At 43.0% G+C, this 15616-nt stretch overlaps 1 protein-coding gene across 1 annotated transcript in view; it reads right to left on the reverse strand.

Moving 5' to 3' along the window:
* Positions 1-1419: 1419 nt before the first annotated feature.
* Positions 1420-15616, reverse strand: part of TGFBI (transforming growth factor beta induced) — a 46311-nt gene continuing 32114 nt past the window's right edge. Inside the window, exons 11-17 of the mRNA XM_077326766.1 lie at positions 15228-15364; positions 13710-13840; positions 10784-10908; positions 9170-9272; positions 6209-6288; positions 5299-5323; positions 1420-3211 (exon numbers count right to left, since the gene is read on the reverse strand). Of these exons, the coding sequence (XP_077182881.1) occupies positions 3165-3211; positions 5299-5323; positions 6209-6288; positions 9170-9272; positions 10784-10908; positions 13710-13840; positions 15228-15364 (648 nt within the window). The 3' untranslated portion in view covers positions 1420-3164. The remainder of the gene's footprint in view (positions 3212-5298; positions 5324-6208; positions 6289-9169; positions 9273-10783; positions 10909-13709; positions 13841-15227; positions 15365-15616) is intronic.

A 15616-nucleotide genomic window follows, 5' to 3' on the forward strand; every position in this document is an offset into this window, starting at 1 on the left:
CTACATGATCATGCCACTTCTGGAGTTTCTCAAAGCGTGAAGAATGTTTCAGAGGTTTATCAACAGTAAACAAGTTGAGAAATGCTGGTCTAGTCTTCATCCATAGCTTGCATGCCTCAGCCAATTCAAGCAGATTCACCATCTGAAGTGGTACAGTAAGGTGGCCTTAACCTTCTAAACATTTTATGTTTTGGGGCCAATATATCTGAAGGACTGCCTTATCCCTTCTGAACCTGCCCAACCATCTTTGGAGGTTCTGCTTCAAGTACCCCTGACTTCTGAGCTGAGTAGCAACCTGGTAGAAGTCTTCTGAATCTTGCTACAAAAGCTCTAGATCTCTTTCCCAGGGGAGATTTTCTGGGCCACTTCTAATGCCATCTCCAACCAGCAGGTTAACCAAGACCTTTGTTTTGTTTGGCATTCCCACAATCATTCCCCCCTCCTAACCAATGTTTTATATTTTGACCTTTTAATGTGTATTTTAATTCTTTTAAAAATTGTTTTAATGAGGTTTCTTTTTAAAGGTTTTATATGTATTTTATTGGGCATATTTTAAGTTGTTAGCCATGATATAAATTTTGTAAATAATATTGCTATGTGGCTTTGTCATCGGATTTCATGCACAAATGGGCTTGTTTTCTATTGATTACACATTAAAAATATTAAGATCATTTCAAAATTAACTGCATCAGAGAGGTTACAGGTATATACAAGAGAGTAAATTTGAATGTGGATGTAATTTTCTCAGACATCCTTCCAAACAAGCAGCTCTCCATGTGTAAACTGAGTTTGGCTGACTACCATTTCAGCCAGCCAATGCTTAGATTGGCAGTCAATCACTGGAGAGCCCAAAAGGTATCTTGGCTAGGGTGTTGGACTAATTTGCACTAAACCCTGAAGCTTACTGGGTATCCTTTGCCCAGTTACTCTGTCTCAGGCTAACCTGCCTCATAGGGTTCTCTGGGGATAAAAGAAGTATGAAATCTGCCTTGAGACTTGACCCTTTTGGAGGAAGGGCAGGACAAATATATGATACATATATGATAAGACAGTCATTTGACTGAAACAGAACTTAGATCCAGGTACAGTAGGTAGATTATCCTAATGGAATGGGATCTACAGTAATACTACTATTTCCCATATTTCCCTTCCTCTGCTTTTACTACTGCTATGGCAGTTCTACCTCATCTAGGCCAGAAAAAAGAGTAGTTGAAAAGACAGCCCAGACCCCCCTCCAATAGCATGCCACTTCAGAGACCCCGTGGACCCCCTTCAAAACTCCTGCAGACCCCCAGGGGTCCACAGACCCTTGGTTAGGAATCCCTGTTCTAGCATATGAATAGTCCTCTCAGATAATGAAACTGGTTGTAACCATTCTAATATTTACAAGGTATATTTCGATTGTAAAAAAAAGCCAAGTTTTATTACAAAGGAACTGTTTATTTGGAAATTCTGATGAGGGAGAATTCTATGATCACATTACAGAGAAGTTGCATTTTTTATTTTCCAAAGAAGAAATATTGAAGTCAGAACCACATGTGTAAACAAAAACTAACTGACAACACTGATCAAACCATATCTTATATAATGCAAATTCTCTAATATCATTTAAAGTCAGGCTTTAAAAAAAAGTTAAAATGAAGAATTGCATGGAGGATTTTCAAAGGACAGGAGGGAAGAAAATAAAAACCACATGTTCTTGTAAAAGTGCACCAGTGACATTGCTCAGAGAGTGCTTTGCAGTGTCATTCAGAGTCCAGGCCACAATTCAGGGAGCTCTTTTCAGTATGTGCTTCACAGCAGCCTCCCACATTACATCACAAAACACATCAGAAAAGCTCCTGAAATTCAAAAGGGCTTTATACTGGGAAGGGAAAGACTTGCAGAGGGTGGTAGCATATCAGAACGAAAGCTCCTCAGGCCACCCATCCCTAAAGATAATCTAGCCCCTGTAAAATGTCTCAATGAAGCTTTATTTGCAGTGGTGGCATGTCTGGAAAGAGACACTAAGATTTTCGGTTGAAATGCCTGGCCTTTGTTTACAAAACACATCTAGAGTTGAAAGTTCCAAATGAACCCCCCTTCTCCACAAGAAAAGCCCTCCGTCATAATGCCCCAGCTGGAAGGCTGGGTTGCAGCCTCCATATAAATACCACGAAAACAGTGTCATCCTAAGCAGCCACATCCTTTCCCCAGTGATGTCAATGGACTTCAGCCTAACTCTATTTAGGGCGACAATGAAGAGAGTCACAAAGCTGGGCTTTTTCTCAAGTCAAGGTTTCTTTGCTAATAAATGGTTCATGATGGTTACCTACCCATAACTTAACATGAGCCAATGATTCAGTGCCCCTTGATACAGTGTCTTTCAAATGAAAACCTTGTGAAATACAGAAGTGTTATTACTATCTCCTTACAGAAAGCTGGCAATTATCCCGCTGCCTTCAGTTTAGGTTCATGAACTGCATCCAACTTGGAACATGTCGAAGTGCAGGATCAGACTAAACTCAAAGCGACGCAGGCAGAATATTATGGAAAACAGAAGCTAACTTTGGTTTCCTTGAAAGAGTCCAGAATGTCCAAGAATCTCCCAATTCCAGGGTTAGAGCTGAAGAGTCTCGATTTAGAAAAGCCTCCCATTGGAGACAGTTCGTATCGCAAGGGCAGAGCACAGAGCGTGGTGAGTCCCAGGTTCAAATGCCAGTGAAAAGGATCTTGGTGGAGGTTGGGGGCGGGTGGGCTTTGCTTAGAGCTGCTATAATTTAGACTAGACAACACTGATTGGCTGGAGACACAACCTGACTCACCTGCAAATGATGTACATGAAGTGAGGTGTGTCTTTCAATTTCAGCCATTCTTTGCTCTTGCACACATAAAATTTAGGACTAAATAATTTTGTGGGTGATGCTCATATCCAATCCCGCCCCCACTCCCCAATCTCAGCTATAGCTGGGAACAAAAGTACCCTTATCAACCAATGATTTAAATATATATGGCTTTTATTTTCTCTCCGTCATTTCAATTGGAAAACATTATATTTGTGTAATACTTGGTTTATTAAAAAAGCAAAGAACAAAAACAGATGAACAACAAAGTCCTTATTTTCAACAAAGCCAATGAAAAAACTCTGGCTGAATCCCTATTTGTGCTTTACATGTAGAATGGCTTTAACTTGAATGCTTCATCCTTGCTAACAGTCTGGAATACACAGGAGCTGAAAAAGGGGGAAAAATGCAATGAAAAAAGCAATTGTTTAATGATCCTTGCAGGCTACAACTCAGAACGGGTCCTCTACTTGAATTAAAATCAATAATGAGGTTTTCTATGTTTCCATATAGTTCTCTGCAACATTGATCAGAGTTTGATGAAGTTTGAGTTGATCTAAACAGGCTTCAGAATATGCCTACATCATTGGGCTTCAACACAGAATTTGTGATTACAGCCTGCTTCACTGAACAATTAAACTTTTTAAGCCATAACCAAAAACTCTATGGAGCTCAGATGGGTTCGTGAAGTTGCACCAAATCAGGGAATGCTATATGCATGTCCCTTCACAGTGGAGAGAATGGTCCTTGTGCACCCGTTGTGCACCATGGCTCAGAGGTGAACACTAAAGCTGCTGATCAGCAGGTGGCAAGGAACAGGTAGAGTCTCAATGTTACAGACTGCACTATTTTATTCAGATTTTACAAGTTCAGGGTGGGAATCACATCTCCTGCATAACCAACTCCTTGCTAGAAAGAAATGAAAGAAATCAGGATATAGAGACTGGGCTATAGCCTCACTCCATGATGGTTTTAACTTGCAAGGGGTTTCATAGATTGGGAAGCATTCAGAAATGGCATGTGCCAGCTATCGTCTCCAGTAGCACAGTCCACTCTTCCAGTCAGGATTCTTCCACTTCACTTTGTTGTTGCATGTGTAGCCTAAGGCTTTAAGCCCTAGCAGGCAGAAGAAAGAATCCTGAGAGAGAACCATGACATGAAACCTTCTGCTACTGGTAGTCAGTGGACAATCATATAATATGGGTATTCATATTGCAAATACAGTAACTGATTAAATTCACGGGACTTTGTGTGCAGAAGGACTAATACCTTATTTACTGTTTGGGCTACTGCAGTTTAGGAGGGCTGCTGCTAACATCAGGGACTTTAGCAATCTAGTGCAAGGGTAGTCAACCTGTGGTCCTCCAGATATCCATGGACTACAACTGTAGTCCATGAACATCTGGAGGACAACAGGTTGATTCTAGTGGGCTTGGATTGCTTAACAAGCCCTGGCTGAACACCTGGCAAACGATGGACTATACATGGACAGGAAAAAGGGAGTGGGGGTGGGGGAAAGGAACTCAAAACTATATCTGCTTCCATAAACTGTGAAAAATAAATATTTTGAAACCTGGACAATGTATTCTATTTATATCTGCATAGTTGACAGATCAAAACCACTTTGATATTCATGCCAGGACTACACTCAAGAGCAACAACAGAGAGCCGTTTTCATCGACCTTAACAATATTTGAAGAAGTGGATGAGACGACGAAGTAGGAAAGTACATATTTGGGTAGGAAAGGAATATGTTTAGACAACATGTGTTCCCTGGGTAATAGCTACAAGCCATACCCTCCCTGCAACCTTGCTGTATGTTAACTTAACTAGTGGCCAGCCGTACTGGAGAAAAGGAGGTTAGCTGTGAAGTTCTGGTAATCTGAATATGGTTAAAAATGATGCTCATCAGCTAAAATTAATTCAAGCTATTTTCTACAGCAGTGGTCCCCAGCCGGGCTGCGAAGGCCTCGGCGCCGGGCCGCGGCTCCGTCTTCCCTCCCCCACCGAAGCGAGAAGCTTGCCAGGCTGCGAGCAAATCGGCCGCCAAAGCAGCCAATTAGCTTGTGGCCCGGCAAGCTTCTCACTTCGGGAGAGGAGGGAAGAGAAGCTTGCCGAGCCGCAAGCTAATTGGCCGCTTTAGCTCGCGGCCCGGAGGGGCCGGGAGGGGAAGCCACGGCCGCCAACATGGCGGTGGTGCAAACGCGCATTCGCGGACTGCCGCGCAAACACGCGTACGCGGCAGTCCGCGCACGTGCGTTTGCGCTGGGGCTGCCACGCGTGCGCGGGCCCCTGGGCCACCCTCTCCGCTCACCACTCCGCAGCGGTCCGCAGCAAGCAGAAGCTTGCGGACCACTGTTCTACAGTATTTTAAGCCAGTATGGAGGCAGGGTAGTATGCAATACAGCATGTACCCACAGAATGCCTACAAGGTAATATATAATTAGGAATCCAGAATCCTGTCCACCTTACTTACCCAACCGAGCACTCCTTTGAGAAATCTGCAAATGAAAAAGAAAAGTTAAATTTGCATCATTTAACCTCCCCAACACTTACGTAGTGTATACAGCAATTAAAACAAAAATAGAAGCATCTTTTATGCATATTTATCATGAGATTAAGAACATGTCTTGAGCTCACTAGTGCTCTCCCCCTCTTAGTGCATAGAACATAACCAACTGAGGAGATGTTATTTTAATTTGAATACAGGATTTATGTTGCCTTGTAATTAGGCTTGTGCACCAGGGGCCCTATCTGGATTTGGTGCCCATCAAAGCCAATGGTGCCATTGAATTCAATGGGAATTCCAGTGTTTCCACCTTTCCCGGGGCCTAGGGGGGTGGGGGTTTCAGGTACAGCCTCCATACTTTCAGGGACAGACTCTCCATTGGATAGAATGGAGAGATAGGGAACCCTCTTTCGGAACCCCTGGAAGTGAATCCGTGGTCCAATCATTGTGAAATTCGGAGGGGGGTCAGGGGAGAGCTTCCCGGAGCTACCCTGAAAGTTTGGAGGCTGTACCTGAAACCCATACCTGTCCTAGGCCCCGGGGAAAGAAAGAAATGCAGGAATCACCATTAAAGTCAATGGTGCCATTTACTTTAATGGGCGCTGAAGCCAAATTGGGCCGGATTGGGCCCCTGGTGAACAAGCCTACTTGTAATCCAATCCAGGTGGCTCAAGAGTAGCGTAGACACTTTGCATGCAGAAGATATCATGTTCAATTACTGGCATTCCCAGTTAAAGGATCTCAGGAAGGCAGAAACCAGTCTCCTTCCTGAGATATCACAGAGCTGCTACCAGTCAGAGTAGACCAGCATTATAACATGATATAAGGCCACTTCTTTTGGAAGCATCCCTAAATGTTGGCTGAGCATTGCATTTACCTTGGATGTCGCAGAAGCATGCTTGAAGATTTCCAGTGCAGGATCTGCAGGCTCATCTCCTCTTTCATTATGTCTAAAAGCTAAGGGACACAATTCAAACCACCATTAAGGAAACACAAATATTTTCTTCTCCCAGTAATTGAGTAGAGGCTATATCAAAAGAGTGTTCCACAAGTCCTAAGCCTTCTTTTTCTTTTAAGGTTAGGACCATGGCATGGAGGATGGGGCGTAAGACTCCCTACCTTAAACTGGCTTAAACAGCAGATGCTGTTCAGGCTGAAAACTGATGCAGGGTAATGGCTTAATCTTTCTAACTAGCCCCAGTCTGTATCAGGAACCTCTCAGTATCAAGGGCAGTTTGTGTTGGAATATGCAAGATCTGCAGTGCGTAGCCTACATGAAGAATATCCTACATTTTAAGTTAACTTCCTCCCTGATTATCTCCAGAACAGTTGATGATCAAAAGAATGACTGCAGCTAGCGAGATAGTTACCTTATATACTCACATATAAACTGAGTTTTCCAGCACAGATTTTAGCACTTAAAAGGCCTCCCCGGCTTATACGCAGGTAACTGATTAACAGCCTGCCCCAGCCAGCCAATCGCAGCATTGCATTTACAACCTAAGCTCTTTGCAAGTGAGCTAATTGCTCCCAGCTAACCATTGCCTTCTGCAAATATCTTGAAAGCTTACTCTGGCAACTTATAGGACATCAATGGTTTGACAGGGATTCTGATATTTTTTCCCCTTCTTTTCCTAATCACTTCTTCCAAACTATTCTTTTGGTTTCTATGGGTGGGGTGGGGTGGGCTTTGGGGGTGCTTTGAGATTTACTGTTTTTTCAGTGTTTCTTCTTTTATCTGAGAAGCAGCATTGTTTGCCTTTTCTTCTTGGGGTTGTGTTTCTTTCAACAAATTGGAGACTACCTGCTCCTTTGAACACACTTCTTCCCTGCTTGCCTCAACAACAGACCAGATGAACAGAACAGGATTATGAGGGCTCTCTTTCGCATCTTTTTACACTAAGTTAATTTTATTCTTTTAAGCACCCTACTGTTACATTTAGATGCTATATACTCGTTGACTACTGCACTCCCTATGATGAATTTTTTGGTGCAGAGTGAAGGATGTGGCCACACAGGATCTGGTATTTGGGATGCCTCGCAGATTTGAGTTTGAGGCTCCTGGACTAAACATAGAATGTACAACTAGGGGCATACATTCAGAATATCTGAGCCCCCAAAATAGTTTAAAAATACCTTGTTGGGTTTTTCTAGCTATTTAAGATAGATATAGATCACGTCTACATTTTGGCTATTTGATGTCCCACTGCCTGGCAAAGTCTGGGATTTTTTGGGATGGCTGGATAGTTGAATTTAAAGGGCATTTAAGGAGAATACAGTCCCTTTAAATACATTCCAGGTGAACTCACTGCTTACAGAAGGTATTTAAAGGGAAAGTAAGCCCGTTAAACATCTTCAGAGTTTATTTGTGACTTGCAAAAGCCACATTTCTTTTAAAACATTGCCCCCCCTCCCACTGAAGGAAATGGAGGATGGGGGAACTGTTTCAGGAACCCAAGAATTGGACTGCTGGTCTAATCTTTTTAAACCTGGAAGTGTTTTTTGAGGAGACACTAGCAGAATTGCTGCTAATTTGGTGTCTCTATCTCAAAAACAGCCCCCCCCCAGGCCCCAGATACTCTCAGATCAATTATCTATTATACCGTATGGGGACCATTGACTGTAATGTTCCCCATAGGGTATAATGGAGCAAAAATATTTTGGGATTCTCTAATATCAACCAAATCTGATTACAATACCTGTATTGGGATTTGAGAATATTGGGAAATACCAATATATTTTGGGTTCAAAAAACCAAACCCAAATAAGTACTGGGTAGTCTTTTGGTTTGTTTGCTTGTTTGCACACCCCTAGTCTTAACCATTCTAAGTGCTACAAGATGGACAGAATTCTATGCAGTATGTTAAAGGTTTACCAGAAGATTTGGGTAGATTTTGAGCATATAAATTGGAACTCCATAAAACAGGCTGATGCTCTTCTGTATGCAGACATGGTATAAAGTCCACATAGGCTACTGCATATATGAAATAGGTCATACCAACCACACTCAGGACCTCCAAATTATTAACCCCAAAGTGGTCTTCTTTACTTTAAAGTCATGACAAGGGACTGCAATTGCAGAACTACGGTTTCCAGGGAGTCTCTGCACATTCTATTTCTATGCAGTCTCCTTCACACACATAAGCAAGTCCCTGGAATTCACCCAGGGAGCATCCACAAAATATCTCTCTAGCCCATTATGCACGGGGGGATAGCGCACATTCGGGATGGAATGGCGGTGACTAAAATTACCGATAACGCATGGAGCCGGCTGCAACTGGCCGCAGATTTGGTGCATGCCGCCGAAAAAGCCGCGTTAGTGAAACGCGGAAGAAAGCGCAGTTTCCGGGTGACCGGGGCGCAACCAGAAGCAGTGCTGGGGTCGCCGCGTGCATAATCGGTTACTCTGGGTTTTGCTGACGTTGCGTCCCATCCCGTTCATAAGGAGCTTGCTTTGCTTCTTCCCCCTCCACGTTTTCCATGTGACCCGAAATCACCATTTAGTCGGCCGTGCATAATGGGCCTTATTCATACAGAATTACTGACAAAGGAAATAATAATTCATGGTATTGTATAATCACTTCCCTTCTCCCTCCCCCAACATTTCCTCAACAGGTATACATTACATTTCCAAGTCTCATCTCTGAAAATTCAGCCAAAGAGTTCTAATGCTGCATGCCTGTCCCACTGGAATCAATGAGGAATTTGGAGACTGAAACTGTGGTGTTTCTCAGGAAAGTAAGAGTTCCCTGCTTATTTCCCTCTGCACAGGAAATGAACTTCCAATTGAGGAGGATAAACACTCACTGTCTTTTAGGCAGAATCCAATGTTACCTACCTGGTGGCTGCAAAACTGTATTCACAGCATAAATCACACCATTAGTGGCCATAATGTCTGCCTCTGCAACAGGCTCCTTGTTGACATTTATTACATGGCTTTTCTGAAGTTAACAAAAAGAAGAAAAAGTAGGAATAAATTAGGGAACAAGAAAAACAGAAAAAACAAGAAACATCATAGAAGATACAAATATCTACCACTCATCTATCCTTTACGGGTAGCAGTTTTATGAACTCTTCCATAAACCTCCAGACCAGTGGTCCCCAACCTTTTTATCACCGGGGACCACTCAACGCCGGGGACCACTCACTGGGGACCACTCAACGCCTTTTACTGAGGCCCGGTGGGGGGGGAGAGTTTACTCCTCTACTCTCAACCACTGCCCTAACGCTCTCTGATCGCTATGGTAATGTTTAAACATCCCTTCAAAATAAGATACAGATACGACACAAAAATGAAGTGTGTTGTAAAGGGCTGGGGTGGATGAAATAAAGGGCCGGGGGGGGGGAGAGAAGGCGTCCTTCGGAGCCCACCTCCAATTAGTCGAAGGACCACATGTGGTCCGCAGCCCACAGGTTGGGGATCGCTACTCTAGACAACCGCCACACCAACAACTAGAAAGCATTAGATTATGACAGTCAACAGTGTGTTCTGAATCTGTGAATATTGGAAAGAGTCGCTGGAGTGCAGTATTAAGATCTGGGACATGCAGATTCAAATCCACGCTGGGCAGTTCACACACTCCCAGCCTAACTTGCTTCACGGGGCTGGTGAAGACGAAGAAGACACAACTGTGTAAGCTGCTTTGGGTCCCCACTGTGGAGAAAGGTGGGGTTTAAATGAAGAAGAAAGACAGAAGGAGAGAGATTTGGCCAGATCACATGCAAATGTGTTTTAGGGCCCAGGATAAGTGGGGGGGAGAGTAAGGTTAGCAGTTTCCTAACTACACCCACTGGTATTATTGATCCTGCCTGCCTCTGCATTCCTTGATTTGTTCTCGCTCAAAGAAAACGGCAAGAATAAGTTGTTGTGCTCATGTTTATTTTTCAGCAGAACACCCCATAAGACCTCTACTACCAAGGGAAATCAATGAATGAGCCAAGAAGAGCCTGCTATGAAGTGGAATTTGGAGCTGGGGATTACCCTACAAGATAAACCAGGTGAGGAGCTTAGGCTAGGAGCCTGCTCCTAACCTTCTCTTCCTGCCCCCAGCACAATTTCAGGAGACCAATATTTTATTTGCTACTCAGTATTAAGAATAGCTGTGTTCTTTTTCTACTGTGCTGAAATACATTCCTGCTATCATGAGACCAGCAGGAAGGGAAACAAGTAAAAATCAAAATAAGCTATTTAACAATAAAAAGTCTGTCCACTTTTCAAGGTATTTGTGGAAGATCAGCTCTGTAATGTCTTGTATCAGCCATCTGGGATGGAAAACAGATTGCTCCCGATGTGGGAGCTCAGTGTTTGAAGATTCCTCCGGCTCCGTATGGCAATGTTCAGTCAGTTGGGACCTTTGAGTGGAAGGGATGTAAACTTGGAAGCTGCTCTTGAAAGTGCATTAGAATAGAGTGGCTGAGCATGAAATAAAAACAACAAAAAATAAGGGCTTACAGTGCTGACTTCAAGTTTATCACCCTGCAGAGACTTCAGCCGTACAACAGCGCCAACCGCTCCACTAACCAATATTTCATCCCCTATGTGGTACTTCAGAATGTTGGCGAGTTCTTTAGCATTACCTGGGGAAGAAAAGTCAACAAGCATGCATGAATGTTTATAGTTTCTTTCCCATGTTTCATGATACCTTAGAAAGAAATGAAAACACCAAACTGCAACCTTGGGCAGGGAGTTCAGTGGTTTGGACAGGGGGGGGGAATGCAAAACGCTTTCCTGTCCCACTAAAAGCACACAGCTGATCCATGGAAGCCATTACATTCTTATTTCTCTACAGTGCTGATTCCCAGATTCATTTGGATGCCAATAAGTGTTCCTTCCAGCTAATCGACTGCCGCTTGACTCACGACTGTTGAGAGATTACATTTAGCTGAAGGACTATGATTCTGAGAAATAAATAGCACCGGCTGTATCAGACATTCTTTCATTTAGCATTTGAAGTTCAAATACAAGTGATCTCAGCAAACAGAAATTTTATGGGCCACATTTTTGCTCAGTGCACAAGGTTAAATGAACATGCAGAGGTGGGAGTGATCCAGTGTGCATGATTCCTGCTCGGGCTCCTCTCCCACTGCCTATGGAATTTGTTAACCGAACATCACTGTTAGTATAGCCTTGTAATCAAACACTTGATTCCAGATTTCACAAAGGAAAAAAAAAGCCATTTATTCTAGCTCAACTGCAAGTGGAAACTTGAACTGCCTCATTGTCAGTTATGTACATTTAGGCACTGATGCATTTACATCACTTGAAGCATCGCATATGGTGATATCCTGTAGTTGTTACTTAAAAATCATTTGGAGGAATCAGTAATCAAGTCATTGGCCAGTTTCATATGCCATTCACTCAGCTGGGGTCTCCCATTCTTGAAGACAGACCATGCATGTATTTACAAATCTTAACTTTCTCTAACTGACAGCAGGGTGCAACTGAACTTGAATGATAGCTATTGCATGGATCTAAGCCCCACTTAAATTGGTAGTAAACACAACATTTAAGACACACAGTCAGTTCAGTAGGATTCCTGTCATTAGAAAGGCCCATTATGCACGGAGTGGAAAGTCTGCATTCGGGGTGGAATGGCGGCGGCTAAAATCACCAATTATGCACGCTGCAGGCGGCAACCGGGTGCAGAGTCAACGTATGCCGCCGAAAAAGCCACATTAGCGAGATGCGGAAGAAAGACCTATTATGCACGGCCACTGAAACGGTGGCATGGAGAACGAGGAGGAGGAAGAAGCGAAGCAAACCGATTATGCACGGGACAGAACATAACGGCGGCAAAACCCAGAGTATCCGATTATGCACGCAGATACTCCGGAGCCGCTTCTGGTTGCACCCTGGTCCCAAGAAGCTCCACTTTCTTCCGCATCTCACTAATGTGGCTTTTTCGGCGGCATAAGTTGACTCTGCACCCGGTTGCCGCCTGCAGCGTGCATAATTGGTGATTTTAGCTGCCACCATTCCACCCCGAATGCAGACTTTCCACTCCGTGCATAATGGGCCAAAGTGGAGCTTCCTGGGACCAGGGCAAAACCAGAAGCGACTCTGGAGTATCTGCATACATAATTGGATACTCTGGGTTTTGCCGCCGTTGTGTTCCGTCCCGTGCATAATCGGTTTGCTTCGCTTCTTCCTCCTCCTCGTTCTCCATGCCACCGTTTCAGCGGCCGTGCATAATAGGCCAAACAGAAGCCAACTTTCATATATTGCAAAGACCATCCCAGAATCTAGCAAACTTTCAATCCCCATGCTCGTTTATGGCACAATAATTAAATTTTATGATTTGTGGAATATCTGCTACATTAAGTGTCAAGAAATAAAACTGATTAAATAAGGAGACGCAGCCACTTCTTCTTTCTCACACACATACACACACACACACACACACACACACACACACACACACTGCCTCTTACATAAGCCTGCTATAGATTCCCACCAACTGTGATTCACTGTTTCTACAACCATAAGCTAAATATTTTGCTTATGAAGTTCAACAACATTTCAACTGTTTACATCTGGGACATTTCAGTTCCACAGCTGCTTATGGTAGCTGCAAATCACTTATGAAGTCTTTGTGCATTAAACAATAGAACAAATGTGCAGACTGCTGCACAACGAACACAAAAAAGTAACTCCCAGAAGCAAGTACTGCATTTTGATGTCACAGATTGGTCAGCCTTTAGACAATGAAATGCTACTGTTATCAACCAACTCATATTCTTTCTAAGACACAACTGTATTCCAGCTCAGGAGAATGTATATGAAAGATGGTTGAACATGACCACATACCTATGCCATACGGAGCATCAAGATGGTGCTTTTTCAGGTGACTGTTCTTATGACTACTTGGTCTTTACCTGTACTAGCCCAACTGACATACAGATATTGCTGTCTATTACTTCTCTCTCACTTGCAGTATTAACCACATGCACACTGGTAAATATGTATATATGAATTTTTCAGCATCTTTATTCAACAAATAGTTGCCCTTCATCCACTTTCTCTAACTCTCAATGGAGGAAAACATCATTTCCTAGAACGTTTCAAGAGTTGTTAGGTGTTGTGTTGTATGCATTTGTTCACTAGCGTTTTTGGATGCCACTGTTGGGCAAAGACTTGGTCCATAAGTATCACAAATAAAGTAAATGTCGTACTCAGTCCATCAACAGGACTGTTAAACATTAGAAGCAGTGACGATGGTAACATTTTTGTGTTCTTTTCATGATGGCATCCATGCAGAACTGAATTGCTGCAATTGATTTGTCTCACTGTGAACTAAGTGCATGAAACCCATTTAAGGAGTCAGTACCTCGGTACAACTAAATACCATACATGGCCAATAAGATCAATGGATATTTACCCATAAGTTTGTTCAGCTCTCCCTGTGGCATGGCACGGAAAGCTTCATTTGTTGGTGCAAATACTGTGAAGGATCGTGGCCTGTTCAGGGTTTCTGTGAGGCCTGCAGACTGGATCGCAGCCACTAAGGTACTGTAAAACATGCGTAAAAAGACACAAACACATACACCTTTTATAAGTATAATTTGCTCAAATCTACACCCAACTTTCTTTTGGGGGGCGGGGGAGGAGGGCAATTATGCACAAGTAAAGGATTTTTCAAGAACTTATAAAAATGTCTCAAGGTAGTATAGAACTCTCCAGTCTAAAACTTCATGTGTGCTCCAATGTGTACATGAACCTTCTGAGCATTCATATTTTTCAACTGCTTTTGTTTGAGGATGCAGCTCTATTCAGGGAAAGCTTTTCAGCACAATTCCTTCCTTCCTAGTCTGCCTTTTCCCCCAAATGGCTTGCATTGCTTTATTTTCCTCCATCATCTCATCATAATCATAATAATTCTGTGAGATAGGACAGGCCAAGACAGTGTGACTTGTCCAAGGTGATCTAGAAAGTTTCCCTGACAGAGTCAGAATTCGGGTCTCCCAGATTCAACACCTACACCAACCACCTCTACGCAGGACTTCCTCAATTGTAAAATGGAATGGACATTGACCCACTAACTTGCATTCGTTCCTGGTGAAGATAAAGTAAATAATTATAGGAAATTTGATGCCTAGTTAAATCGTAGGAGCAATCTTTGATTCATTGATTTTCTTGAATGGGTGTGAGAAAAAATCCTCCTTTTATTCTCAGTTCTAATCCAGTCATTAAAGGACATGTTTCCCCCTGCCCCCAACATGAAAGTATTTTGACTCAATATTACAATAAGTTAGGCTTAATGCTACAAGACGGATTTCATATGAAAGTCCAGAATTCATTTAAAAGGCTTCTGCCAAATCCATTATGGAGTGAAGGTGAAGCAGGAAGGCAGTGAACTCTCTCCAGCAATACGCATAGAGCCAGAATTTTACAGCGTATACCCAACACAACTTCTGATATTTTTCTCTATGACACAGAACATAACAAAAACCCTGATGGATCCAACTGCTGGAGGGCCTACAAACACAGTGTAGAAGCCAAGACTTCACCCTGATGTTATCCCCAACACTTGCATTCAGAGGTCTGCTGCTTCTGAAGGAGGTTACTTTAAACAACTACAGCTAACTAGTAGCCATAGATGGACCTGATTTCCATAAATATGTCTGAAGCCATACATATTCACAGCCATCACTATGTCCCGGGTAATGAATTGCACAAGACTATGAGAGAAAAGGGATTCAACTGGAGAAAAGGGATTCAACTTTTAGCCTCTATAATACTGATGTACTTCACAGGGATCTCAGAATTTCTGTTATAAGTTGCAATTTATGCAGCACTGGAAGGTGGGGAAAATCTGTATGTGCTTTTGTGGCATCAGTGCTTTGACGGTCCAAAGTGGCTTTTGGGGGAGGGGGGAAATGGTAAAAAAAAAAATTACCTGAACCGATCATCTGCTTTGAGGACATCCATAACAGTTCCTACAGGAGGAGTCAAAATCTTATCCACAGTGAACAAGGTGCCAAATCTTCCTCTTTTGTCATGGGCTGCAATGCAGGCATTTTCTATGCAGAGATTCTGCAAGAGAAACTGAATTTTAGTTACAGTGTGGCTATAAAATATTCTAATTGGTTGCTCCCATGAGAAAGACAGAGCAGATAAGGGACAAATTAGTGTTACCTGAAAGCATCTGAACCTGGATTGTCTACCCATATAGTAACACTGCCATCAAGGCCAACAGATTATCCTCTGGGCCCCTGAACCTCCATCCCATGCAAATCATCACCTGAACTGTTCAGCCATGGGGCCATCAGTATGCTGCAGTTGAAT

This window comes from Paroedura picta, chromosome 3 (assembly GCF_049243985.1).
Source record: "Paroedura picta isolate Pp20150507F chromosome 3, Ppicta_v3.0, whole genome shotgun sequence".
Taxonomy (NCBI): domain Eukaryota; kingdom Metazoa; phylum Chordata; class Lepidosauria; order Squamata; family Gekkonidae; genus Paroedura; species Paroedura picta.